Source organism: Esox lucius, chromosome 9 (assembly GCF_011004845.1).
Source record: "Esox lucius isolate fEsoLuc1 chromosome 9, fEsoLuc1.pri, whole genome shotgun sequence".
NCBI lineage: Eukaryota > Metazoa > Chordata > Actinopteri > Esociformes > Esocidae > Esox > Esox lucius.
This window is the reverse complement of record NC_047577.1, coordinates 10973758-11001702: the sequence shown is the minus strand read 5'-3', so window position 1 is coordinate 11001702 and position 27945 is coordinate 10973758. Positions and strand designations below refer to the sequence as shown.

At 42.8% G+C, this 27945-nt stretch overlaps 3 protein-coding genes across 5 annotated transcripts; 1 reads left to right on the top strand and 2 right to left on the bottom strand.

The window, feature by feature from the left end:
• Positions 1-12: 12 nt before the first annotated feature.
• Positions 13-16235, bottom strand: shoc2 (SHOC2 leucine rich repeat scaffold protein). 2 transcript variants are annotated; one of them, XM_010872763.5, is made up of 10 exons: positions 16162-16235; positions 8997-9726; positions 7686-8121; positions 7416-7553; positions 7012-7142; positions 6671-6859; positions 5970-6092; positions 5597-5734; positions 5266-5383; positions 13-4929 (listed from the first exon to the last, which is right to left on the bottom strand). In XM_010872763.5, exons 2-10 carry the CDS (start codon positions 9273-9275, stop codon positions 4721-4723), a joined length of 1761 nt encoding a protein of 586 aa, XP_010871065.1. In that variant the 5' UTR covers positions 9276-9726; positions 16162-16235; the 3' UTR covers positions 13-4720. The 2 variants fall into 2 exon arrangements, with proteins under 2 accessions (XP_010871065.1, XP_010871064.1); XM_010872762.5 differs by lacking the exon at positions 16162-16235 and adding an exon at positions 14695-14789.
• bbip1 (BBSome interacting protein 1) lies at positions 15281-16772 on the top strand. Its single transcript, XM_010872765.3, has 3 exons — positions 15281-15380; positions 15631-15693; positions 16200-16772. Exons 2-3 carry the CDS (start codon positions 15648-15650, stop codon positions 16358-16360), a joined length of 207 nt encoding a protein of 68 aa, XP_010871067.1. The 5' UTR covers positions 15281-15380; positions 15631-15647; the 3' UTR covers positions 16361-16772.
• Positions 16548-27945, bottom strand: pdcd4b (programmed cell death 4b). Of its 2 annotated transcripts, none has more exons than XM_010872760.3 (12): positions 27851-27945; positions 27075-27172; positions 26438-26758; positions 22885-22979; positions 22419-22532; positions 21809-22030; positions 19782-19879; positions 19346-19460; positions 18649-18756; positions 18177-18287; positions 17761-17900; positions 16548-17677 (listed from the first exon to the last, which is right to left on the bottom strand). In XM_010872760.3, the coding sequence occupies exons 2-12, from the start codon at positions 27115-27117 to the stop codon at positions 17617-17619; spliced, it is 1428 nt and encodes a 475-aa protein (XP_010871062.1). In that variant the 5' UTR covers positions 27118-27172; positions 27851-27945; the 3' UTR covers positions 16548-17616. The 2 variants fall into 2 exon arrangements, with proteins under 2 accessions (XP_010871062.1, XP_010871063.1); XM_010872761.3 differs by having other exon boundaries at positions 27819-27914.

Sequence of the window (27945 nt, the reverse complement as noted above, 5' to 3'; positions counted from 1 at the left end):
TTTTCAATTTGCAAATTTCTATAGGTTTATTACAGTTAAAAGATATATGTACATACAGAACGTCACCAAGCATGACCAATTTTTCAAATATTTTGCAAAAAGTAATTATTTTGCAAACTTTTTAGCAGGTGTCTGAATCATATTCTTTACAATAGGCTTCGATTAATAAGTGGGAAATTTACAACCAAGCAAACAAATAATTTATCTTTTAATTTGCCAAGTAATAATTAGAATAAGCATCTCAGAAAAGAACAGCAGATGTTCAGGGGGAAAAAAAATTATGGGAACTGTCACCCAGCGCCAAAAGTTTGAGAAAAATATTATTTTACCCCCCCTGCCACAATATCTTTTAGCACATTTGTGTTTGATACTCCTGAACTTGGACGGTAGTGGCCATGACAGTCAGAAATGCAGACTCACATTGAGGTAGCCATGTCTGCATATACTGGACTCACATATTTGAACAGAGACAAAAGGAATCTTTCAACAAAGAACTGTGTTCTAGTAGTAGAAAATAAGATGATCCGTCTAATTTCTGACCATTAAACCGTCAGCTCTTTTGTCATGATGAGCGTCAGGGAGTTTTTCCTGACCTTGAGGTGAAGAGATCAGGGAGAAAACTCAGAGCCCGAGTTATTATTGGCTGTAACTAAAGACAGGAGTTCTTCCTGGTCAAGAGACCGGTCACTTAAAGGCCAGGAAATGTTTCATCTAATTTATATCACAACTGATTATCTGTCTTATATGATTAAAAACTAGCCATGTGAGCAACCATCGACTGGAAGTTGAGGAGAAGGTGGGGATGTGGGGAAATTTAGGGCTTAGCCTGGGCAGGTCTGTATGGTTTAGGGACTGCTTGGGGTAACCTAGTAGCTAGCCTGGAATCTAAATGAAGTGCTACTGTCTCACCATTGATCACTAGTTAAGCATTCCAGAATAGTAGTACAGACCTCCATTTGGATACCAGGCTAGATCATGATCAAGTAAGAACTGTCATTCACTGATCAGGCCAGGTGAAAATAAGCATGTACAGAGCAAGAAAGCAAAAACCAGAAATGACAGTTTACAGACCAGTCAACTACTGGATATAACATGGTAGGTACAGTCACAGACTATAGTAACAAAACAAAGATAAACAGTTAAGGCTGCTTGTCAAAGAATAGGTAGGTTAAGCATTGTAGGCTGCACAATGCTTCAGATACTATTCGCAATGGATATATATATATTTTTTTTTTGTTGCAGATACCAAATATTAGCCACATTATCTTGTCTTTTTACAACAAATCGATGCCCCTAGTTCCGACCCAGACAAAAAGTCTTCATGTTAAATTATTCTTCAACAAGCTTGGTAACCTATACAACTAAGCCAGGCAAGAAAAGGGATTGAGACAATACGTTTCTACAATTTAAAACAAGATAAAAAAAAAATATTAAAAAAAGGATCAAATTTACCATGATTCTTACACATTATGACCTAAAATCAAAGACTATAAAAAATAAAAACACCTACTAGTCATCTCCAAGCCCTCTCGATGCTCGCAAACACCGCCTCATATATTCACCGTCAGATATGAGACCAAAACATGACCACTCTCAACACACTGAACCTAGACAAAGTCATAACCATTATTCCAAAAGCATGTTCAACTTACATTCCTTGTTTTTGATAAATGCCTTACTGAACGATTAAGACTGACAGGTCCCAGGTTACCTATATATACTATCAGTGTCAATTACCCCTCACTTGCAAATGGCACAGAATGTTCTTTAACAAAAACAGACTTAAGATTATATGGGATAACAGCATTTTTCAGGCTGCATACCCTAATGCACATCTCACTTATGTACTCACTGAAGGCATTTTCACAACTGTTCCATTTTGTTTACATCTATAAACGCAATAACACAAACAAAAAAGAAATACATTTGTTTTGTCCATTTCCTCCGAGGCTTTTTTTAAAATATAAAACCGGGAATGCGTTGTCTCTGGTGGTATAGTTTGAGCGTGTACATAGAGAACAAGAAGAAAGCCCTTTTAACATTTTTTTGTCTTTTCAAAAAAAAGTATTTGTGTTGTAACTAACTACTACGCTATAGGCTCAAATATGCACCTTAGTTTTTTCCGTGTTGTTCGTCGGTCCAAACAATTTGATCTGTTTGAAAACCACCAGACGCTCTGAACTCCTGCAACCTCGAGAGTGAGGTCAAGGATCGGAGGTCAATGGATTTGTCCCAGCCAGGCTACTTTACAAGTGTTCTGTTAAGTCTGTATCAATGTTGTTTAGAATAAATCACTTTTCACCCCCCCCACCATCAATATTTTACAGCATGTTTCAGAAAAGTTTCACACTGAAGCAGCAACAGGTTTTGCTGGTAGGATTAGAAGCAGCGGTATATTTTTTCTGGGTGTGTGCTCTGCCCAGGCCTTGGTTTTCCCATTACCAGTCCACACCCAACATGTCAACCACCAGCTGCTGCCAAAAAACATTGACCAACACTTGATTAAAATAAAATATTTTTCTAAAGTCATGATTTAGTACTCAGCCTCCTCCGCCCTCTTCAAGGTGTTTGGTTTGATATACCTTTTGTAATGTACAGTCGTGACGGAGCAAACCTATTATACATTATAATAAAAAATTAAAACAAATTGCAACAATGTGAAATTTAACAATGTGAAACTCAATGAATTGCATTATTGTTTGTTGTACATATGAGCAAGATATGGGGTGCTGTAATACATCCCTTACCAACAGCATCAGACATACAGCTCAAACTAATAATTTTCCATCACGATTGATAGGGACAAAATCCAAATAGTCTGAATTTGACTCCTGACACAGACTTACTAGTTTAGGTTTAAACCAGAGCTTGTATCATAATTAATCTACAATTATATCAATTTCACATCATTATAAAATTAACATGATAAAATACCTCACTGTGAAACAAAATGCCCCCAAGGAGATTAGGATGTTGTCATTGTTAAGAGGATTATTCCAAGGTCATTTAAAAAGTGCATAAGAACAGCAGCAACGACAATACAAAAAGCTGAGCAGAGCAACTCTTCCACTGTCAGAGATCTTCACAAACCGTTTCAGAAGAAGTAGAAGACAAAGGATGAGCAATCCAAAAGAAAGACTAAAACGCAGTAAGAGACTGGATGTAAAATTACAAATAGGGGTTTGATTCTTGTTTCTGGCATACCATAATAACAGTAACCATGACATTAGTAATTGGCTGTGCTGACACGTTTACTTCAGCTTTCTTTATGTTGTGGCCGGTCAATCATTTCAACATTGTATTACAGTTACAGAGCCCCAAAACAGAAGATGTAGCAAACAGAGTAAACATTAAAATGATTAAAATTACTGTCGGTCCGATAAAGGTTCTATTTTTTAGCATTACATTTTTATGCATTTCTTGTACATATTACCGGCTTACTTTTGAGCGATTACTGCAATTGTTTTATTTCAAACCAAGCCATTGATTAGAATCGATAACTATCACATACTTCTATAGAACTGTGCCCGACTGCAACAAATACAACTAATATAATACATGTTAAAAAAATCTATTCGAACAATTCCAGAAAAGAAAAATATTTTAAATAAATTATACCTTTGTATAATATTAATGGACAATTGAGTTATACTAGTCAGACAAAACAGCAGATCACCCTGGATATGTAGGCACAGTTTATGTATTAATGTGAATTAAAAACATCCACATTAGACCTTTGTTCTTTATCCTCAAACCTCACTATAAAACACAAATAAAAATCTTTAGTGGAGTGTAAAAAAAAAAGAATAATCAAAAATAAAATCAACATGATTATGGCAGCAGCAGTAAAGTTTCAAATATGTTTTGCATACAATTGTATCCTAAGCTCTTTTTATAGACATATGCCTAATTACTGTAAATATGTTGGCATTGGGAATATGATTTATATGTTAAAAGACTCATATAGCAATGTCAGCTGACAATCACCCAATATACATAATCAGTTTTGGCAAAAGGGGGTGGATGTATATTAAAGGAGAATTCAACCACTTTTTCATGTCATATTTCTAATCGCCAGCACAACCCCGGTGTCCATATATGAATGAAAAGTAGTGGAATTCCCTTTAATTTGTCTTCTTACATAATTCGGGAATGAAATATAGTGGAAGTTGGCCATCTAAATGGCTATGCTTCCTGAACAGAAACGCTAAAGCAGTCTCAATATAGGATTTGCCTTGTTTGTTTTGTATTTTTTCCTCACGTATATAAGATAGATATATAGATAGATAATGCATGAACCGGACATTTTTTCTCCTCACATTCTGTACATTTTGATTGTTGTTATGTTCTTTTTTTTTGTCTTTTTTTTAACGCATTTCTTTTTTTAAACAGTGTATGACATGTAGTTAGACAGGTTGGGGAGGACAGGCTGACTGGGTGGGCATCCACATCAGAATATCAGGCCATGGGCGTGGTCTGTCAGCCATGGGCGTGGTCTGTCAGCCATGGGCGTGGTCTGTTAAAACATAGGCTGTGGTCTTTAATACCATGGGCGCGGTCTGTTAAAACATAGGCTGTGGTCTTTAATACCATGGGCGTGGTCTGTCGGCCATGGGCGTGGTCTGTCGGCCATGGGCGTGGTCTGTCGGCCATGGGCGTGGTCTGTCAGATCACCTCTCAGACCATGGCTTTTTGAGCCAAGACCACACCTGTGGCCCTCTCAGACCATGGCACGATACGGCCCCTGCATCTTCAGGAACTGGATGATAAAGGAGGGGCCTCCGGCGACGATCTGTGGGGGCAGGTGGCTCAGGGGACAGTTCTCAATGCTCATGATGGACAGCTTGCTGCACAGGGCCAGCTCGAATGGGAGGCTGTGAAGGTTGGGGTTGTCGTTGAGGTACAGCTCCTCCAGGTTCTCCAGTGTACCTGGGACAGAAGAACGGAGCAATTCAAGCAGGGTAGATAGCGTTATGTTCTTACGTGGAGGCACTGGGGCTGGTGCATCGTCAGGCAGTTGATACAATGATTTGGCGATCGCAAACAGTATCCATAACACATGCTTGAAACATGCTAATATATCTGAACTGGCTGACTCAACCACTTCACAGGGAATTAGTAGAATATCGATAATGGACACGTCAGACAAAGGTCCAGTACAATAACGTGGAATGATCAGTTCCACTGACAACATTTTGATCTTTAACGTTTCACAGGGTTTGTGTATCGGACCCAACTCCGGTCCAAGCTAGAAGTCATATTCACCGATCTCCTCAGGCAGGTGTTGCAGTAAGTTCTCCCCCAGACCCAGGTGGGTCAGGTTGGTGAGGTGGCCGATCCCTCTGGGCAACGTGGTCAGCTGGTTATTGGTCAACACTAGTTTCTGATGGGGAGGAAGTCAAAATGTCAATACTGTGACGCAACAAACTAAAACACACACACACACACACACACACACACACACACACACACACACGTTGTTCATTCAGTCTACACATCCACATGATACAAGGAGACATGAATACAAAACAGGTGATGTAAAGAACATTCCTGTCGTTACAGTTCAAAGCACAAGGGTACGGAAATATGTTTGAACCTGTAAATCTTTCAGGTAAGCGATTTCATTTGGAAGAGATTCCAACTTATTCTCCTCCAAGTCAAGCTCACGCAGCTTCCTCAAGTTACCAATACCATGGGGCAACTTCTTCAGAAGATTGTTGGACAAAATCAAGACCTGTAAACAAAGAATAGCTTCACTACACTGAAGGCAACATTTAAACACTGACAAGCAGCTTTATCACAACTTGTAGCGTTTAACATAAAATAACATTAAACAAAATAAGCAACAGTCGATCAAAACACACCGTCGAAACAAGTTATCACAATTTTTCCATTTATTTTTTGGAAGTAGAGAATGGTGTGGGAAAAGCAAGAACTCCAAATTCCTCTGGAATGTAACAGGGCCTCACCTCGAGCGAAACAAGACCACAGATGTCCTCCGGGATCTTCGTCAGCTGATTGGTGGCCAGGTTGAGCTCCACCATACTGGTCCACGTGCCGAAGTCTAGAGGCAGAGACGTCAACTGGTTGTCCTGGTAAACAACAACGTAATCGGATCAACAACAGACAATTGTTACTTTACCTTCTCCCCAGCCCCATGTTTTTTTTTTTTACTATGCATTAACTTTCAAATGTATCCCGTCGTTACTAAATGTGTAATGGGATAGACACTTAAAAATGCACTCCTCAGATCAAGAAAATGAATTGACAGAATCTTTATGAGAAGAAGTCTGATTTATTTGGTCCTCAAATTACAGATCAGTCCTTGGATTCAGGTTAAATACTGTGTGTTAGTCTGACCCGTAGCAGGTTCTTTCAGAAAGACACGCTGCGATAGAAATACATCAGAATAAAAACTGAGCAACTTTGATGTGACTGTTTATCCATAGCCAAGTCAGACAAGTACGTAGTGGAATGGGGCTCAGACCCAGGACCTGCTGTAAAGCGGATTTTCCCCCTCATGTAGCAACATCAAAGCAGCAGCTCTGACATTATTTATTAATCAAAACTAATGGAGGGTCAACTATAAGTCGGCAAAACTGAGTGTATGTGAAAGGGGGACCATACTATGTGTCGGCACCAGCAAAAAAAATCCCCCCCGTGGTCTTGCCTTCATGTTGAGTTTGCTGAGTACTTTGGCCCTGGAGAAGATACCAAAGGGGATCTTGCTGATGCGGTTGTGCTCCATGTTGAGAGAGTAGATGGTGGAGAACTGGGAGGGCCCGCCAACAGGGTAGGACTGGAAACAGTTCCTCGCCAGGGTAAGACTGGTCAGGTTTACCAGACTTGACAGAAGACCCTGCGGATGGAGGAAGAAGAGCAGGAGAACGCTTGGTTATCGGCGGGCTGATGAACCAGAGCAATCTACGGCGATATCTCCCGGATGAAGACGTGTCCACATTAAGGGACCGTGACGTATCCCGGACGTGTCAATGACGAAGCACCACTCGCCTCCGGCAACACAGAGATGTTGTTGTTCTCCAGGTTAAGCTCTTCCAGTTCCCTGCACTTGGCCAGCGACCTGGGGATGGCTGACAACCTATTGTAGCGCAGACCCAGGCGGTTTATGCTCGACAGGTTGCCTGCAATGGGACAAGAGTTAAAAACACAACAATCGACCCCATCTGTTAGGCAGCATTGGTGACGGGTGTACAATATGCCACAAGTTCCAATAGAAATTACAGCACTTTGTTTCCTATAAGAGCCAACAACGAGGGTTTGAGATGTGTAACCGCTCAAATACAGACGTTGCTGGCTACACGGTGAACAGACTGTTTGCGGGGTCGGCTTGAGGGCCACGACGTGGATCACCGGTCATAAAGAACGGACTATGCTGACGTCCCAGTCAGACTCACCTATAGTTTCTGGTAGGTCCAGTAGCTCATTGTGCTGTAGGTCAAGGTTGGTGATCTGTGTGCAGTTGCCAATCTCCTTAGGAAGGTGTTCCAGCTGGTTATGGGCAACGTCCAGGGTAATGAGGTTGCAAAGCTCCCCTGTGTAAACACAGGGCACAAGAAAAATTTATTGTCCATGTGAACCAGAGCACAATCATGGGTTCTAGCCCGCCACCACCCCCCACCACCCGCTTCAGCCCTCCTCCGCGACCGCCCAGCCCTTCCCCTCACCGATCTCGGCGGGCAGCTGTTTGATCTTGTTCTCACGGATGCTGAGCATGGTCAACTTGGCCAGGTTCCGGATGTCCCGCTCCACCGCCGTGATCCGGTTGAACCTCAAGTACAGCGTGGTGAGCGACGTGACCCGGTAGACCACCCCCGGGATCTCCCTCAGTTTATTGTGCCTCAGGTCCAGCATCCGGAGCTTCTTTAGCGAGTCCAGCGACTCCGGCAGACTGGTGAGGGAGTTCTCGCTCAGGGCCAGGGTGACCAGGCCGGATAGACAGCCCACTTCTGAGGGGAGACTCTGGAGCTTGTTGCTGTACAGATAGAGCTCGGCCAGCTGGGTGAGGTCCTTGATGCTGGTGGGCAGCGACTGGATCGAACGCTTGGACAGATCCAGACGTGTGGAGTTCTCCTCGCGGCACTTGGTGACCTCTTTGCTCACCTGGAACGGGAAATGCAGATCAAAACCATTCTAGGCAGTAATGAGTCCCAAATCAATGCATTATAATGTGTCCAAATCAGAGGTCTCCAACGGGTGGAACGCAAGCTACCGTTACCTACAGGTACCTACTGTTAGCCCACAGCCCATTCACGAGTAGCTTGTCTAAAAACACATCGGGCTCCAACCTACTATCAACGTAACATTGGGATTAACCCAAACCCTGTTCATGCATTACAGGCTCAAAAAGTTAAACTCTTACAGCAACTCGCTTTTCGCATGTTGACTATTGAGTGTTTGATCTCAGTAAGTTGCTAACAACAATAACCACACCTCATGGGCGGTCAGACAAACTCTAAACTTTCCCCAAAACCTGAAAACTAAAAAGTAAGGAACCACGAGCAGAAGGATAAATAAATACACATTTCTTTAGTATGTTATTTGTAAAGGGCTACAGACTTATCAAAGGCTGGCACATTCCTTATTTGCTACATAATGAAACCAGTACATTCTCTTGTAAACTGAGCACATAGAAGTTCCAGGGGAGAAGAAAATGGCCCAAATAAAAAGCAAAGCAGTATCAAAAAACACTTGGTATTCTCATTTTTGTTTCCCAAAATAGGTCTGAATCGGTTGGAGACCCCTCGACTCCATGACATGGGAGCGTTGTATGCAAAATGCACACTATAACCGCACAACAATACAAACGCCATTTATTACTCACTTCTACCCAAAGTGACTTAAAGTGGTGCCTACATAAATTTTCCCAAGGGCCCCATGCAAGCGTCAACATGGGACAACACTGTCAGAGAACATCTAGATGCTATTCCTTATTCGTCGCATTCCTTCGCCATCAGTTACGGGCCTATTGATCTCACCTCTGCACTGCTGGCCTTTTTCCGCGTCCCTGACGCCGGATTTGGCCTCTTTATCGTGTTGTCCACGGAAAAGGCGACGGCGGGCGGCGCGGAACCCGCATCCTTCTTTCCGTCTTTGGCGTCTTTACCTTTGGTCTTGGGCTCCTTGCCGACATCTTTACCTCCCAATCCAGCCAGGGCAGCCTTGGCCTCTTTTTCCCTTTCTTTCCCCGTGGCCGGACCTCCTTTCGGGTCCTTCTCTTTCGGGTCCTTGTCTTTGTTGCCTAAAGTACTACTCATGTCGTCGACGTGGTTGTCGGACCTCCTGCAGAGTCGCTCATGGGTCCGTAACGTCCCGGCGGTTACTCCAGACGGTTTATTTTGTTTTATTTTTTGCCCCCTCAGAGAAATGTGACGGAGGCGGGACAAATGGGCATGGAGCAGGAGAAGGTTGAGAGGCAGCCTTCGCGTATGTCCTCAATATATACCTGCGTGGGCCTTCATATTTACAAGCATCTGCCTTCAGGAAAAAATCCTGCCGATCCAAACTGTTTCGTTTCTCTTTTTCGTTTCTCAGAACGTCATGGGGAAGTAAATCCTCTGACAGTGTGACTTGACTGGAGTGGCAGTAGTGGCAGGCAGGGCCCACATTGCTCTTGATTGTACTGTAGGTAATCCCACTCAGTCTGGGTGGAAGAGAGCTCAGACTACAAAGGTCATTGAGATTCTAAGAATTTGGTCTCTTGGAACACTGTATAAGAAGAAAGAGAAGAAAAAACAAAACAAAAATCAGTCAAAATGAATAACAATAATAGCAATATAATGTAAATTGTATTGAGTAAGGGCTAAAGACAAAAGGTTGAGTGACATGCCATGCTAGGCTAAGCTAATTGATGTAGGGAATTATAGGCTAATTAATCTACAACAGCTGACATATCCTAGTCATACAAGACAAACTTATGCCAAGGTTCGAGATTAAGGCTGCACCTATTTTGATTATTAATTAGAGTTTCAAAAATTATAGTATTAAATACAAGTGTTTTATTTACTGGAAATGTGTTTTCCTCGTCTTACACAACACAAAAATATCTTCCGATAGCAGTAATCAAACAAATAGGAGAAGTGCAATGTTTTTCTTCATGTACATACAATAAAGCAACAGATGCTGTACAAAACTCTTACTATTCAGTTTGAAAGGTGCCATTCTAAACTGTCCTGAAAAGTGATAAAGAAAACTTTGTACAATAGTACGCTAAAATAGCATTAAATAGTATGCTTTAACATGAGGAAATGTGCATGGAATTGCAGTTAGCAAGGATAATAAAAGGTAAGACCTTGCTGAGAATCTAGTAACTGACAGCTTTAAAAACAGTTAATGGAATTAGGTACAGACCACATCTCTCGTTTTCAATAACCGCAGATGCATTTTACGCACGGCGTGATCCATCACACACGTAATGTGGGGAATGCTTAGCAAGCTCGCCTGTAAACCAGAGCTGCTACTGCGAACTTGACGTTAGGCACTACTCAACAATGCATTTGAGAAGATCCTTTACCTGACCTCTTAGCTACCTCGCGCTGCCAAACTGTAAACAAACATATGCACAAGTTAACCAAGCCAACCGGTTTAGTGGTGCAACTGTGTGAACGTTGTGTTATTGCATTTCACAAGAAATAGTTCTCACTTCAACGCGCCTTACGGAATTGACGCTGAACCGATACAGAGTCCTATGAACAGCACAAAGCACCGCAAACTCCTCCATTTTACGATTGGCCTAGGTCGTGAGCTGTGCCGGACGCAAGGTTGGGCGTAAAAGCAAGTCAAGGCACGAGATCAGAAAGATGTCTACTGACGTTGGCTAGCAACTGTACTAGTCCACATTCAACAACAAACATGGCTAGGTATAAATAAACAAATGAATGACATGAAATTCGATCAATGCTATCCATTTTTTTATAACAAGCAGTTCCATCAGACTGCTCACTTCCCATTTTCCCGTGCCTTTTTAGTGCGCCAGGAAAGCGCAACCATTGAAAGTAATTTCAAGTTTTTCTCCGGCACAATGCAGTTTCTGCACGTATCATGTGAATGCCCCTTTACAATGGCTTTACTTTTTGGCAGTTGCTGTGTCTCACGCCGACAACTTATTGTTGCAGACCTGCTAAAATATATATATATTTTTAACTTAGTCAAGATTTACTAATGATATTGAAACATGAACCCCACAAATTTCCATGCATTGAAGTTCTAGTTAATTCTAGCTCTGTGGTGTTCTGCGTGGTCCCGTCTCAAACGGCTACAGACCGAAGCCAATGTAAAGGTTAGCACTGCTGCTGAGAATAGGGGGGGGGGGGGCGTGTGGGTGTGTGAGATCTTTGGGAGGTAGCGGTCTTCAAAGCACTAGGCCCCCGACAAGTCAGAAGACCTTTAGAGGTCAAAGAGGTCCCGTCGAACCCTGAATGACAAAGCGACGGGCATAAAACTGCTCTGTAGGCCAATGGATTACGAACACTGTACACAGCCAAGCATCTGACCGCAGCGATGGGCCGGCATTGACTATGACTATTTCAGCATTGTAGAAGTATTCTTTCTGGAGGATTTTTTTTTGCTTTTTGTTTATATTGTCACCTTTTATACAGAGAAATATTTACTCCGATGTTTGCACTATGCTCGTTTCATGCATACTTTGCGGTAGATGGTAATTCAGCGAGGTGCTTTTACCACACTATTCAGTGACGGAACCCGTCAAACAGGGTTAACATTGTATGGGGGCTGGCTAATGGCACGTACCATAAAACAGTTTTGCATTAACTAGTGACTAGTTGGCGGCTATGGAAGTGCAACACCTCATAATGTTATGGTCAGAGGCTCACTGGCTTAGGTTAGCCAAGTGCATTGTTACACATTCAGCCTTGGCCTACTAAAAAGAAACTAGGGTGGTGAATATCAAAAACACAAAGAATGAAGTTACAGGTTTAATGCTGTAACAAACCCCACAGACATCCCAGTCCAACAATTGTTAACATTGATAATAAAACAGTTACCAACGAATATAATTATGGATACATTTGGCTTATGTGGAAAAAAATATGATAAAATTTTTCTGGGTGGAAAGCATTGTACCATTCAAGTCTTGTAACCTATGAGAGCATTTTACAATACTTCAGATAAGACAATTTGCTGCAAAAAGCTGACCTAGTGTTACATAGGAGACCAATAGTGGTTTATAAGCACAAGATACCAGAGGAATAGGGGGTTCAGCACCAAGTCTAAAACAAGTGTTTTTTGTTTTTTTTTACTGGGAGCAGATCAGCCATTAGAGAGTAGACATTATCTACCTGTAGTGCAAACCATCTGAATTTGCATAATATCAACTCTGTTTATTTGTTTAATGCAACCTACACCCCCACACAAACCTGCAGACAAACCCAAAACCATCATGGATTGCACCAACCACAGCAGTGCGACCCAGAGTAGGCATCCGACCCACAAAAAATAAATAAAAGAAACATCTCCCCCTAAAATCTCCACAGATTCTTTCTAGTATACTTAGATTGTTTTGCTGAGGTTTAGGTTTCAGTTTAAACAACTTCTAGCAGAGAGACCAGGTTACTACAGTCTAGTCAGATACAAGCAAGCAAATGACAGAGGGGGAAACTGTTACCATGGTAACCACTGCACTTAAAGGGGCTGCTAAAACATTTGTATCATCTGTGATATTTTTTGCGCAGTTCCAAACTATTTGTTACAAGGAATACATGCATTGTATGCATAAACCCTGCCTTCATAAAATAGGCAATGGCTATACATAAATGACAACACACCAGAGGGGCATTGTAGATACAGGGGCTAACATGCCACGAATATAACATGGGGATCTTTTCTGACGAGGTTATCAACTTCCCAATAACACACTGATGCATTTCTGAGACTACAAATCCCAAGAGGCCAAAATCCTTAAGATGTGACTAACCTTTGTTTACATGATTGTGTTACTGTTGTTTTTTCAGATGATGGCAGGAATTAAACATGCCCAAACTACTACCAGTATTAATATACCAAAACATAAGCAAATCCGTCCCCAATCGTTATGTCATCCACAATCCCCATCACCACTGTAGCTCACCTCAATTAGTGTGCTAATTGCTTAGCCTTTGCCGGTGTGAAGTAGACAATCTCCAGTGGACATCTTGGGCAAAGCCATTACTACTAGCAATCCTGCCAAGTCCTTCCATGTTGTGTACTGTTTTCACAAGACTTGCCAATTTTCTCTCAGTCCACTCCTTTGAGGATTGCATAAGCATCCGCATATACAGACATGCTTAGCCGAAAAGTATTATAGAAATATTGTAGCAACTTCAACTTTCTGGTATGATACAATCCCTACAAACTTAAAATACATCTGGGCTGGCGTATTTGTGGCTGGAACAATCTTCCTATGCCCACTTCTAAATAAATGGTTTTACAGCTCTCTTTTGCCATAACAAATAATTTCCCTTTTCAACAAATCATTTACTGGACTAGGTAGGCCTACAAACCACTGACTATAATGATTATTACCACCATAATAGGGCTAAATACTGACGGTAAAAGATCCACTGGTGAGGTGGCAGTTGCTAGCTAGTTAGCTGGATGACCAGCAGCGAACAGCCCGGGCAGCCAGGATGTCACCATGCCAATAACAAATACGCGGAAAGCGAGATTATCAATAAAAGCCGTGGCACGGTTAGGAGAAGTCCAGCTTCGTTCCAAGATCCCGATTGATTTGCGTAAGAACGAGACGTAAGCCAACCTGCTGTGTGTATGTTAGAGCAGCCAACGGTGGGGGTGGTTTTGTTTCTTGTCAAAAGGCTAGCCACATAACGTTATGTAGACACAGTAGCTTCCCCACGAACTGATACTCAAAGCAAAAAAACTAGCAGCTAAGTTGGTGTGGAAACACGTGTATTGTTTTATTTATTGTTTCGCGTGCTTGCCAACAAAACCCAGTAGTTAGCCTGCTAAATCGTTTCAACTGCCAGTCATAAAATAAAAAGACGAAACGTCAACACAGCAAGCTAACGTCAGAAACTAGTTAACTAGCTATGCTGGCTATTTTTTGCCACCAGATTCAGTCAAGTCTACGAGCAAACTATGCCAAATCCATGTTGTGGAATAATATACAACTATCAGTAGATGTTCTTATCTATCAAAAAGAATTAATTCAAACAGCTAGTTTTCGATCAACCACTCTGACTCTGCGGTTCTCGCAGGCCCGTACCAAAGCAGCTGTCAGACGTGGAAAACCATCCCGACCATTGCGAGCTTATCACGGGAAACAAGCCGCTGCAAGCACACAACCACTCGATCGCGCGGCTCAAATCAGTAGCTACATTGCTCTACAGTACTGACAACTAAATACGGTTTGTCCAAATCAATCTTATTTTACAGATTGACACAATGGCATTAGGGGCAGTGATATTGCTTTCATTTTTACTGCTTCCTTTTATCGCTCAAGCACTGAACATGAGAAAACAAGAAAACACATTCTCAAAACAGCGGCCATTCCGAACGAAGCTTGAACAAAAGATTGCGTTCTCAACCTACGGAAAGGCAATAGTTCTTCGTCATCAATCGAGTAACACGGTTGAAACATGGGACATTAAATGACCCAGCCATAAAAACAGGAGCATGATATAAGGGCAAATTGAAAGGCATGAAATAATATAACTGTTTTACCTTCAGAGGTGTGACTCGGCCATCCCTGCTTCCTCCTCTTTCCTACCACTGTTACTCTGGTCCCCTCCCCACCACTAAATTGCGTCACACGCACGCACGCATAACCAAATATACCGTGTAACGACTCTTTCTTGAAAGTAGACATTGCAAGTGATGAAAAGTTGGAGCTTTTCATCACTATGCTTATTATATTGTCATCCTAAAATAATATAGAAGTACAAAAAAGACACCCCCATTACAAACGCCTCCATTCTAAACGTTTTCCTAAGAGAGACAATGCGTTTAAAGCCCGTAAAATATATGGCTAGTATGTTTAATATAATTAGTACATACAGTCATTCAAATTGATAGATTAGTACTACATAAGAAATGTTCGGATAAGGTCAATTCAATTCATTTTAAACACCACATATCTTTACAGATTAAATATTTGCACTGTATTTATCTAGAATATAAATATGTTTAAATATAACGATGTAAAGACACTTTTGTGAGTTGTCTGTATTTATTATGATGTAAGGACCTTGACAAACTCAATATCAACTTCCAATAGTGTCCACTAGACAGCAGCAGTGTGATGCACTTGGTAAATTTTAGAAGGAGAAGAAGAAGAATGACAATCCCGGAAGTGGTCACAGATTGGTTTGTTGTTCGGCGGACTTCGTCAACTGTTTTTTGAGCTTTCGGTATGTATACAATGCATTCATTTTGTGTAAATATATCGTTGTCAGAGTGATTGGGTACTGTTTTGTAATCGTTCATGTTCTAGGGGTCGTGAATGTTCTTTCTACAGCTGTGTCAACTGTCCTTTTAGTGCTACATTTGCGAACGTTATGTTAGCTTGTTAACTAGCTAAGCTTATAAACTAGCTAAATTATCGTTCATTATAATTAGCAAAAATTTTAATTATTTGAACCGTTCGTTATTCCATTTCAGCTGGACCAACACAGACAATGCCTGAAGTCAAATCAATGTTTCGAGAAGTTTTGCCCAAACAAGGTGAATATTATCAATCGTGATCCAGCCAAGCATAAGTAGATCATTATGCAACTCAGTACAAGCAAATCCCCTTTCAGTAGGAGAAACACACAAGTGTGTCAACAGCTAACCCATGTTCTGTTCTTACGTTTTACTCCAACGGAAAATACCTCACTGCCATCTAGTGCTAAAACCTGTTCCAGACCCCAAACATGTACACGGATACAGCCCACCAGTTTTTACTTTCCGTCAACACTCGCCAACAGTATTCTCAATGGATAATTGCAAAATGGCATATAGAACAGTGTGATGGACATCAGTTGTTGTTAGCAAGTAATCTGGAGTATGAGTTGTAAATGCATAGGCATCTCAGCATTGTGGGCTCATCCAATCTTGTCACACAAGGGACCTGGGTTCAGACTATTTGATGTCCTTTGATATACCCTGTGGATACTGTATGCCATCCAACAACTACATGACAAGCCTCACCTGTAACTTCTCACTGTTGGTTTTGCTGTCATTTGCAGGTCAGTTGTCCATGGAGGATGTGCCAACTATGGTGCTGTGTAAGCCCAAGCTGCTGCCTCTCAAATCAGTTACCCTTGAGAAACTGGAGAAGATGCAGCTGGATGCCCAGGAAGCAATCAAGCAACAGGAACTGGCACGGAAAGACCGAGAGCCACAGTAGATACCAATGGTGGACAGCAGTTCAAGGAGGGTTAGGTTCAGTGAACTCTAAAATAGGTCAATAGTCACTACAGTTTCAGTAGAACGCATAATGGGCAGCAGGAGCAGCTACAGTCAAATGTACAGTCTGCAGGGCTGCAGCTCATGGAGTCATAGCCACTGTAGACACAAAATGGACGACAGCCAGAATCGTTTAAGCAGACACATTTAAGGCCAGAAGTTAACACAAACAACCTTTGCAACTTCTCTGTCGCCAACTATGCTATGGCATCAAGGTCTCAACATATTCTATAGGTTTATGAAAATGTGTACTAGCTGTGAATATTGTAAATGTTTAATTTCTGAGAGGTTGAATTAAGAGTATGTAATGTAATGTTTCCTTTTGATGTTGTGAATAAATTCTTCAAACCTTTTTTGATGGTCCTGGATTAAAATTCTAATACTGAGGTCATTTTTCATCCATCTACATCAGTTCAGACAGTAGCATACATTTTGTAAACCAATTTACTGAACTTCAGACAAACAGGGAGCAATTAAACTTGGTACATTATTTTGCACAACAGTGTTTCCCAAATATAAAAATAATCCTGGACACCATTTTGTTTTGAATGATCCCAGCCAGGTCCTAATGTCCAAGCTCTAAATTAATTACTTTGAGTGATGACATCTTTGAGCTAAAGGAGAAAAAAACAGGAGCATAGCATTGACACAGACTAGCCTAGTATCCAAATCTGTGCTCTCTTGCATAACTCCTACACTTGATGTATAGAACAGACAACAGCCGCTGAGAGAAGTATTGCTTTGAAACAACAATCTGTGCCACCCCTGACCCCCTTTTTTTTTTATTATTATTATAAAGCTTCATACTCACAAACCAGAATTTCTGTACAAACACTGATTTGGTCTAGAAAACAAGGAAGTGGCAGTGAAATCAAGAGGAAAATACAAAAAACAACTTGGAATGACTCAGTCATCATAAGGTGTGGCACTTTCTGGATTTTAGCTTATAAATGTATACTCAAACACCTTAAAGTGGTGTGTCGTCTACTAACTTCTTTTCAACCTAAAAAAAACCAAAAACAAAGTGCCATTTTATGAATTTTTAGAACCCCACCCCCCTTTCCCAGAAATGTACATGTTTCCACTGTTTAAGAGGGGGGGGAAAAACAGCTTTGTACCCAACCATTATGACAAAATATGTATCATAGTAAAAACTAGCTTTAGTTTTACAGAACACATCTGGAACAAAATGGGTCCTCAGTAGCTTTCCAGTTTAAAGCGACCACCGTCGCCCTCGCTCACAAACCTCTTCCGGCCCCTGTGAAAACAGACAAAACGTCTATGAACACATCCACATATTACCAATAATGCCTGGATGTGTGTACAGCAAATCTCACTTACCGAGAAGGACAAAGGTCCCTCAGATTTTCACATATGAAGCCAGCACTGAAACTCTTGTCGACAAAATGCTCCAAGATGAAGTACGCACGAGGGACATCAATGTTAATTTCAGCTATATCCATGTAAACTCTTTCATATCCCTGCAAATAAAATAATTCTCATGTCATAAAAAGTGGCTTTGAGTATACTTTCAAGTGAAAACACTTGTGCAGCAGCAAGTAAACATTCAACGAGGAGATCCATTGTATGAATTCATTCATTTACTACTTCATTTTTGAAGTTAAAATAAATAAATATATATATATATTCTATAACGTTTTTGGTCCTCAAACCGGAGAAAATACAGTTCCAACACAAGAGGGCACCGTTTGCGCTGCAATGCTAGAGTGTGACCACCAGGTGGTGCCCAAGCTTACCCGTCTCATTTGGTCCACAGTAATGACAGAGGACACCCACAGAAACTTCAGCAGCTGCAGCACCATTTTGAGTGTTTTCTCTCCTTTGGACTCTAGCACCATGACAACTGCCTGACAATAGGAAGAAAACCGATGTCGTATTAAGCTTTATGAAGTTCGGTCATGTTTAGTTAAAATGTCTGTATCAGGAATGAAGTATTATTAAACCAGGGCTGTCAAAGTCATTCTAAGAATGGTCTGACTGACAGATTTTTTCATTTTATTTGTTAACTTTCAATTAATCTCCAATGAAGTCTTGGAACTTTTAGTGGCCTTAATAAGATAAGGGGCAAAACCCTGCAGAAACTCATCCCTGATTTAGTTTGACACTCGTGTTACAGTTACTGCTTGCAATTCACACAAAAAAACATTTAGGAAATATGAAACAAAATAAAAATACAGAGAAAACCCCAATGGAGTGGCTGCCGCTTACCTCATAGACAAACTCGTGGTGGAAGTGAGGTACCTCTAGTTCTCTCAGACATCTCTCGGCTTCCTGGTTGTCTCCAGACAAAATATACTCCTTCAGCAACAGGGTCATCTGACATAAGCGGAGATAAAAAGTACATCTACAGTCCACTGTTCACCTTCACAGATAAAACTGATACGGGGGGAAAAGGCAGAAGACATCAAAGCTGTTTACTTATAGTTCAGAAATGTCTGAGATATTTACGTGGTGTCACTTGTGGCAGCTCAGATGTCGGCCAATATTCTGTGAACACGGGACCCTTTCACTGTGTTAGCTTACCAACTTTCATTAGAGTAGTACTAGGGTGACCAAATAAAACAGCACAATTCAGAACATTAGGATGATTTAGCAGGACATTCTCAGGATGTCGTTCAGCGATTTCTTGGCCACCAGCTGACTTTCAGGACAAAAAAGTGTGTCTACTAAATAAAGAAGTACATATAGCAAAACATGAGCAATATCGGTTGGTCAAGAAACTGCTCAACCATCGGTCAAGATTTTCCCTTTTTTGTCCAGGCCAGCTCTAGATGTCATCACGCTATATGGCCAATGACAGATAATATTAATTTATTTCCCCAATTCACATCATTTTCCTCAGGCATTTCTACACTTCAATGGACAGAGAGTCGGGCCCAATGTTGCGGCGCGAGACTGGCCTCACCTCCTTGACGAGCTGCGTGACAGGTCTCTGACCCCCTCCCGCGCCCCAGACCTTGTCCACACGCAGGCCGTCCATTCTCATCTTCAGCAGCACCGCCGCCCGATCCAGGGCCGCCCTGCATGGAGACACAGTTGGATGTGGAAGGTCAGTGGGCTGGGACCCTGCCGTCACAGTATCAGGGGGTACCTGGTCCCACTAGTTCCCTGTCATTCCCTCCTAACTCCCATGAACAACCTCTCCCACGGGTCCCTCTAAACGCCTTGACGGGATGGAGACCATGTCATATATTTAGGAAACACTCCCCAAAAGCTTTGGGACACACCCAACAAACTGCCCAGCCACCTGCTGTCACACCAACACTGCGGCGATCGTGCCGTGTGGAAATGCGAGAGGGGGAGGGGCTCTGTGTTCAGGAGACGCAGATGCAGACACAAACCTTGCATGTACACAGTCGACACGGCCTTTGTAGCCATCCAAGTAGCTCTTAGAAAGGATCTTGTCCCTCACAGCCCGGGCGATGAATTGACCAACGAGCTGAAAGACAAAGGAAAACAAAGATAACGCGCACACACAATGGGGCTGCATAACTTACAGCCAAGGTCAGAATGGAGGCCAATCACTAACCCCCCACCCTTGGAACCTCAGTCCACCCAAGGCTACAGTTCAACCAGGGAGTAGATAAACACCCATGGGCCTGGACCACCTCGCCTGAAGCTCAGCAGGGAAGGTAATGCATTTGAAGTTCAACAATTAAAATGAACCCGAACATCCATAGATCAGTTCAGTTGGCATGTGCGTGCCGGAGAACACAGGCCACAACCCGCCCACGTGCGGGCAGGGGGAGTCAGCCAACGGAGGGACAAAGGGCTGGACGGATGAGTAAACACGCCTGCTGTTTGGGATGACAGCAGAGGTGGCCCCACGGCCTGTGCATTTGTTGACCGAGAGCAAGAGAGACACCCATGCCTATGACTCAGAGACGGGGCGACGGAACGAGGGATGGAGGAGAAGAGGGGGGAGGAAAAGCACCGGCCTCACTGTTCTGGACTGTACAAACTGGACAAAGCCTGTCACTAACGAGCCATTGTGTCTGTGCAGACGAGGGAGAGCTCCAAAGTCATCTGACCAGAACCGGTCTTAACAGTCAGAGGGGTGAGAGAGACTGCCCAGTCAGATGGAAGAATAGGAGAGAGAGAGACTGCCCAGTCAGATGGAAGAATAGGAGAGAGAGAGAGAGAGAGAGAGAGAGAGAGAGAGAGAGAGAGAGAGTGAGACTGCCCAGTCAGATGGAAGAATAGACAGAGGGAGAAAACACGAGTAGGTGGAAAGAGAAAGTGAGAGCGGGACACAGAAAGATAAGAGACAGGGGGGGGGGGTTGAGTAAACCGCTTTAGCAGCCTCCTACGCTGAGCTTGCTTTTTTTTTGGGGGGGGGGGGCCTAGCGCTGCGGAGACAATGAGGCGAAATATCGCATGTCTGCGCTGCGCGAGCCGACACTCATCCCTCTCGACCCTTTCCCATTCAATTACTGAACCACAGCGTCATCCGCCGGGCAACTACTCCCCCTCGTCCGTCCACCCCACCAGAACTAGTACCAGACCTACATATCGGTGACAGGAAACAGAAGGTAGGCACTGCCAGGGTAGGGTGTGGTGGATCTGGGAGGATTAAACAAGCACTTTGGCAAAGGTCTTCAAAGACCACTAAGGCACTGTTCACATCAGACCTTCAGTCCGTCTTTAGACCAAGTTAGTGGCGCACATTTATTCTTTAAAGAGTCCCTGATCAACTGGTAGAGAATGGACCACTCTGGGGGGTAAAATCAAGTTAGATTAAAGCTAAATCCATGCGTGTAAGCTTATAGTGATCACAGTAATCTACAAATAACAGAGTATTGGAGTAGATCTAGGGACAGGGGCTGTCAGGGCTCTTTGTTTTTCCTTTTGTTTGTTAACAAGAGAAAAATGAATCTGCACAGAACTTGAAACTATTTTTAGAGTATTAACCGACGTGGGTGTGGCACAAAAATCTGTCAATGCTGTTTGTTTTAATAGGTGATTAGAGGCAGTTAGTCAGGATTGGGAAACACTGTTAGGCACTACACACATGCCCTTGTAATCCTTCACTCTAGTATTTAAAGAATTCCTCAAAATCAACCGTTTCCTACATATTATCTGAGGGCTTCCAAATTTAGACCAATCAGAGAATAACTTCTGCAAAACAGACAGTGTGGCATTATCAAAAAGAGAATTTAAGCCACTCACTGCACATTTGCTGCAGTACACAGTTCAAGTCAGGCGCCAACAAAACTTTTGTAAACCTTTTCAGGAGGAATACATTAACAAAAAACATGCATTTCACCATTCAATGTCATAATTTGCGTTGCAAAACAAATATATATTTTTGCCCTGAATAAATAATAAAGGGGACTGTAACTGTAGACACGCATCACGGACAACCTACCTGAGCAGCCCCCGGCGTGTCCAGCACCAGGTCGGGCAGCTCCCGGAGCAACTTATCAAAGGAGCTCTCCACGTCCTTATGGCTCAGCACGCGGCCACACAGGTACGTCAGCAGTCTGGATGTGAGCTCCCGGTGGCTGGCCTTAGCCTCCAGGGCCAGGGACACAGCCAGCACGGGCACGCCGCTCGACATGGAGCCCAAGTTCAGCTCCGCTAGGAGCTCCTGGGGAGACACAGCGGCTCGGGGTCAGCTACCTGCTAATTCAGGGAGTTAACAACCCCTGCTACGGATCCGACACAGGGGTCGCTCACTGGAGGAATGTGGATGGTTGGAAATAAAAACCTCAGCCACACTGTAAATGTCTTTGTCAAACCAGTATCCCCTACTACACCACACATTACAGTACCAGTCAAAAGCTTGGACACACCCACTCATTCGAGTGCATTAGTTTTATTAATTTTTTTTACCATTTCCCAAATTGCAGAAAAATACTGGAGACATCAAAACTATGAAATAACACACGGAATCAAATAGAACCCCCCCCCCCCCCCCCCCCAAAAAAAAAATCTTATCAATCAGATTGTCAGCGTTAAAACAGTAGCCGGCTTACCGCTACTTCATTGGTGTCGCCGTGTTCAAAGTACTCCTGCACTATGGGAGTGATGGTCTTCTCGAAGTCCCCCTCTTCCAGTGGAGGGACGACCGTGGCATACACGCAGCTCTCCTGTGAACGACGCGGAGCACAGACCTCAGCAAACACCCCGGCAGCGTGTCGTCAAGGAAACCAACCCAAATCGACCGGGCCGTTATTCAAATCGACAGGACGGGAAAGACACTGCGACCGGAACGTGATGCGGCGCAACTAGTATAGCAGGTTTCGCTGATAACATTAACCGCTGAAGGCCGCGGTCAGTGCCGAAGCAGCTCGTAAGCACGAAGCCCGTTTCTTTTTCTATGACCGGAAAACTTGGACCCAGTTAAATTGCCATCTAATGACTTGGGTCGTGGGGTTTCTCTGTGTTTCTGTTCACACTGCATTTTAGTCACGGGGTCAGAAGTCGTAACTGGTTCCATACCTGAGCTTCATCGTAGTTGGGGTCTTTAACGTCAACCTCCTCCAGGTCGTACACTTCTCCAGGTGGCCCCCACACTCCTTTGCCTCCAGCCCCGCCTGCACAATGGACAAAGCACAAGGACAACGTCCCGTTAGGCTGGCCAGTGACGCCATTTTCCAAACAGGGTCCACACTTCTCATCGGGCAAAAACAGTGCACTCATTGGCATATTTCTTTAGCAATGCCCACAAGCACCTGTAGCGGTATGGTCACATTACAGTGCAAAGCTTACACTATAAACAGTACACAGAACCACTGTGCTGACTAGACAAGGGAGCACAGTAGTTCAATGCACCTTTTGAACAGTATACACACCCGCACATGGCCAAACACACACACACACACACAAAGAGCCACGTTCGGCCCATGTGACAGGATGTCAGCCTTCAGTGAACTGAAACGAAACGATGGAAACCACCTTCAAAGGGGCTTTAAGGAGAGTCAACGGCCTATGACGTCACATTGCATCAAAACATCACAGGCAGAGAAAAAAAGGTGATAACTCCATTTCCCTTTCTACCCGTTTTGACAGATAAAAATGGACTGAAAACATATTCTCATTTTACAGCAACGACGGAGCAATTACAGTAAACTGTTGGCTAATTTTCACCTTGTCGGCATGTAGTGCCTAATTTGTAATTGTAGAGGCCCCAGAACACATTGGGGCACATCAGAGAGATTGATCCGGTGGGCAATGGGGTACTGGAAAGTATAGCTCTTTTCCCTGGGGGTGGAGCATGTCTTTTCACCTGCTAGCTAGGGTAGCTTGACTTAGCGAAAGGATCAAATCCATGAGAATGAAGCACACTGGTAGTACAAATACCAGACAATAAAAAGCTAAAAACCTTCCCAGTCTCGTTACCTGGGCCTGTACCTGGCAGGTAACGCCGATGGGGCATTTTCTGTGCAGAGCACATTCCCCTTTGCCCTGCTCGTCTCATAAGTACAGTTTTAGGTGGTGGGTCTGCTCTTTTCTATATAGAGATTCTGTGCACCTATCCATACATGCATGGCTTGAGAGACCCAAATCCATGCAGGTCAACAGCAAACCTGGTCTACTCAGAGCAAACAACCATATGCCCAATATGTCCACACAGCTGGCTAGCTAGATAATGCACTATGTCATTACTTTTGATGACTTATTTCATGTAGTAATTATTCAATACCAGTATCGAAGATGAATCACAATTAATAAAATAAATCAGGCTAGCAACCTAGCAGATCTATAATCAATGAGAGAATAGCACAACCTCCTTTCCAAATGTATAATGTGTTTACACTGTGACTTTGCTTAACATATTTGATAAGGAGTGTTTTATTGCAAAATTAAAATTGGCCTATGTAAAAAAACTATTTATAACAGACGGAAAGACAAATTAAAAACCTCATTAGTGTGCCACACAAAGCCACATCTGTTGGAGGCCAGCTGAAACAGATTGGTCTCTTAAATAGAGGTGGCAATTTCCAAAGCAGCGCAGCTTGTCTAGGTCCCTACATATTCATAAGTCTCAAGTCCCACCCTCCATGTTTGTGTTCTATATTTAGCCCTGCCCACTTAGTGTGCAAACTTGGCAGATTCCACTTTGATGTACTACTATAAACGCCTAACGGGGTTACACACAATTGTTTTTGTTACACTTCAAAGTCGGAAAACTACCCAACAACAGAATTTACATGGAAACCGGTGGGGGAAAGATGGTTCCTCGTCAGCATAACTGGCCTACATTTAGGTTATTCTTTGTATAAAGGACTGCAACGCGATACTCATTCACATGTCAAATCCAATACATATGTCATCATCATCAATCTACTACAGAACTACAAACAACCATTACTACATCAATCAAATGTATTTATAAAGCCCTTTTTACATCAGCAGTTGTCACAAATTGCTTTTACAAAACACCTGGCCTCAAACCCCAAGGAGCAAACAACAGTGATGTTGAATTACATCTAACGCTGTCGTTGTGTTTGCTACATTACCAGATCATATTTACAATCTCTGTGGTCCAGGACATTACGCTCATTTGGCATGATCCAACATGGTGATAAAGAACTAAATATCAGGCCATTTTACATCCTGAGGTGTTTTGTGCACCGACGAGAAGCGTTTCTGGAATTGGACAGTCACAAAAACTAGCTTGGCCAGCTAACGTAGGGATACTGTAAACAGTGACATACAATTTGCTATGTTCCACCAGAAGCAGCTAGCTCTTGACTGTGGCAGATTTAACACGTAACACCATGAGTTATCTCCAGAGGTATTTTGGGAAAGGCTACACTTCCTTGGAATCATAAACCCCCCCCCCCCCCCCCCCATAAACAGTACGTTGTCAATCCACTGAGCAGTGTATTGTGAGTAGTAACAGCGGCAATGCTCTTCTAAGTCTCTGACACTATGGACCCAAAGGATGAGTGCTGGGGGAGGGGCAAAGTGTTTTCTGTGGGTAGCAGATTCCGCTCTATAAACGCATTGCGCCTCGGTTATCTAGAGGGCGATTAAAGAGCCCTTACTAGATTAGCAGTGAGAAGAGTAATATACATGCAACCAAAAGATTAGAATGGAGTCACGGTTGTGTTGTTGGAGAACAATTTAGGTTAGTTAGATATGTTGGCCAGGGGGCCATTGAAAGATGAGGTTTTCTACAACAAACCACCAGCTTGTTTTTTATTGCTTAGAATGCATATCTTCAGACAAAACCTCTATATTTGTTTCAAGCCTGTTAGATATGAGAATCTTTTGAATACTACAGGGCACAATATTTCATCCAACTACTTGATGATGAAACATGGCCTATAAATCATCAGCAACATTAGTCACCTATGTCACAGAGCATATTTTTAATCTCCGCAAACCAGATGCAGGTTTCCCAATGGCTACTAGTGGAATGTTCTGGGACCAGGAAACCATTGAGCAGATGGATGACAAACAGAGATAAATGGTGTGCTGACAAGCGTTTGAGCTCCCCAGGCTCCTTTTGGCCATTTGTTTAAGCTAATTGGTTTACTATTGGCCTGGCAATTGTAGAGAAAGATCAGAGCTATCAGGTCAGTTGGTCACCAGTGTGGAAATATGGGGTGTAATATCTGGATACATGAGATAAATATACACAAGACATTTTCATATTGGAGTGTTTCTCAAAAGGCTGCTCATATTTCAGCTGGTAAAATAATACATAGCAACAATATTCCGCCTGTTCAGTATTACGTGATTCAAACAATTATTGTGACAGTGATTTACATTCACATCACATAATATTCTACTGGTGTAACTGTGTTTTTATACGGTTATATTGCCAGTATCTCATGGGTATGTGCCGTATCCGGGCACTCTCCGATGTGTCGTGCATAAGAACAGCTCTTACCGATGGTATACAGGCCATAGACCACACTCTACCCTGTTTTTTTGCTTACAAATACTCCCCTACAACATAACTTTTCTCTAACCGTAACGTGACCATAAAACTGTAAAACACGCATTATTACGTATAACCACATATAGTGAACTCCCATACCTTTCTTTGGTAGACCTCTTCCCTTCCCAGCCCGGGACTTCCTGTCCAGCAGTTTGCTCTTGGGGCTGGTCGGGGGTACAGTGCCATTGGTGCCCCGGGAGACGTCACCGTTATCGCTAAGCGAGTCTCCTCTCCCAGAGTCCCTGGAAGAGGTTTTTCTCAGTCTCCTCTTTGCTTTGGCTTTGAGACGGGCCTCGTGGATGCTGCTGCTGGATGTAGGTGCCGAAATCCAGTTGCCATTGATTTCGTTCTTTATATTGTTGGTGTAAATGCCATTCTCCTCATCGCCTGACTGAAACGAGTCGCTCAGGTCATCTGCGTCTGTTGGTGGGCGTTGGAGAAAGGCGGCAAAGTGGCGAGAGAGGAGTTAAAATGTATTCATTGATTGCAGGACTAGTCAACAGGGCAAACCAAATAATGTCTGGTCATTGGAAGTAATTCTGTTAGATTATAATCAATAAATGAAATAAACGTAGCAATTTGGACCACCACTTTTGATTAGATGGATCAAATTGTTATGTAGGAACAGCAGTCAGTAATCATCGAGCCATCAACATCCCCACTGCCCAACACATCAAAGGAACGGGGAAGTCTCAGACGGGCATTTAAAAACAGCTTAACTGTAGAGATAACTTACCCAGAGGGTTTGCGTTCAGCCATGCCTCGCAGTCATTTGCCATCGTTTTGAAACGGGGATTAGTACTGTTAGAATTAATTAAACGTAGACAGGCCAACCTGAAATGATAAAAACAAGTCGATGAATTTCTATGCGCATCTGGTGCAAACATAAACACTAACATGTCAAGCCATGCCCCTCCCCCTATCCCAAATCACCAAGCACTGATTCTGCTAATTTAGCTAGCTAATAACTGACGTTGCTATCTTGAATATTTCCATAAAATTGCAAGTGTGTCCACAAATGTTTTGGATACTAGCCTAGAAAGTCGCTTTTGTAATGACTTCGTAAGCTAATGCGGCAACGACGCACCAACTCAGACAAAACAATGGCCGCATCATTGTAGTGCACTTTCCAAAGACGAAAATAATTGACGGTATGTTGGTCTATGGTTAGCTAACGTTAACTATTTACAGTAAACAACAGGAGTAATTAACTACGTTTTAAAGTTGCCGCACTGGTGTCAATTCTTATAATGTAAATATTGCCGTTTTTACTAAGTTTAAGGATGCCTCAATTGTTAACTTATTACTTGACTTGGCAACCAAGGCAAGCGACGGTGAAATGCACAACAACAGCATTAACGTTTACGTACAACAACAAAAAACCAGCGCGCTATCTTGCAGTTAGTCAAAATAATTTATCGTCGACTTCATGAACGTCCAAACTCCCAAAACAGTTTCTTAATGTTACCAAATAGCTTACTACGTCTTGAAGTCCAAATGAAAATCACTGACCGTGTCTCTCGCTCCACAAGCTGCAAGTTGATGTGGGGTTTAAATGCTGTTGTTGTTTTTTGTGTCTACCCAGCAACACGTTGGCAAAAAATTGT

Coding starts and splice junctions, on each gene's coding strand:
- pdcd4b (XM_010872760.3), bottom strand. CDS start 27,117: ATGGCAAATGACTGCGAGGCATGGCTGAACGCAAACCCTCTGG. Junction 26,759..27,074: donor GCTGAACGCAAACCCTCTGG/GTAAGTTATCTC, acceptor GCCCACCAACAG/ACGCAGATGACCTGAGCGAC. Junction 18,288..18,648: donor ACCACGAGTTTGTCTATGAG/GTAAGCGGCAGC, acceptor TCCTATTGTCAG/GCAGTTGTCATGGTGCTAGA.
- shoc2 (XM_010872763.5), bottom strand. CDS start 9,275: ATGAGTAGTACTTTAGGCAACAAAGACAAGGACCCGAAAGAGAAGGAC. Junction 7,554..7,685: donor ACAGCTGCCCGCCGAGATCG/GTGAGGGGAAGG, acceptor GTGTTTACACAG/GGGAGCTTTGCAACCTCATT. Junction 4,930..5,265: donor ACACCTGCCTGAGGAGATCG/GTGAATATGACT, acceptor CTTCTGTCCCAG/GTACACTGGAGAACCTGGAG.
- bbip1 (XM_010872765.3), top strand. CDS start 15,648: ATGCCTGAAGTCAAATCAATGTTTCGAGAAGTTTTGCCCAAACAAG. Junction 15,694..16,199: donor AGAAGTTTTGCCCAAACAAG/GTGAATATTATC, acceptor TGTCATTTGCAG/GTCAGTTGTCCATGGAGGAT.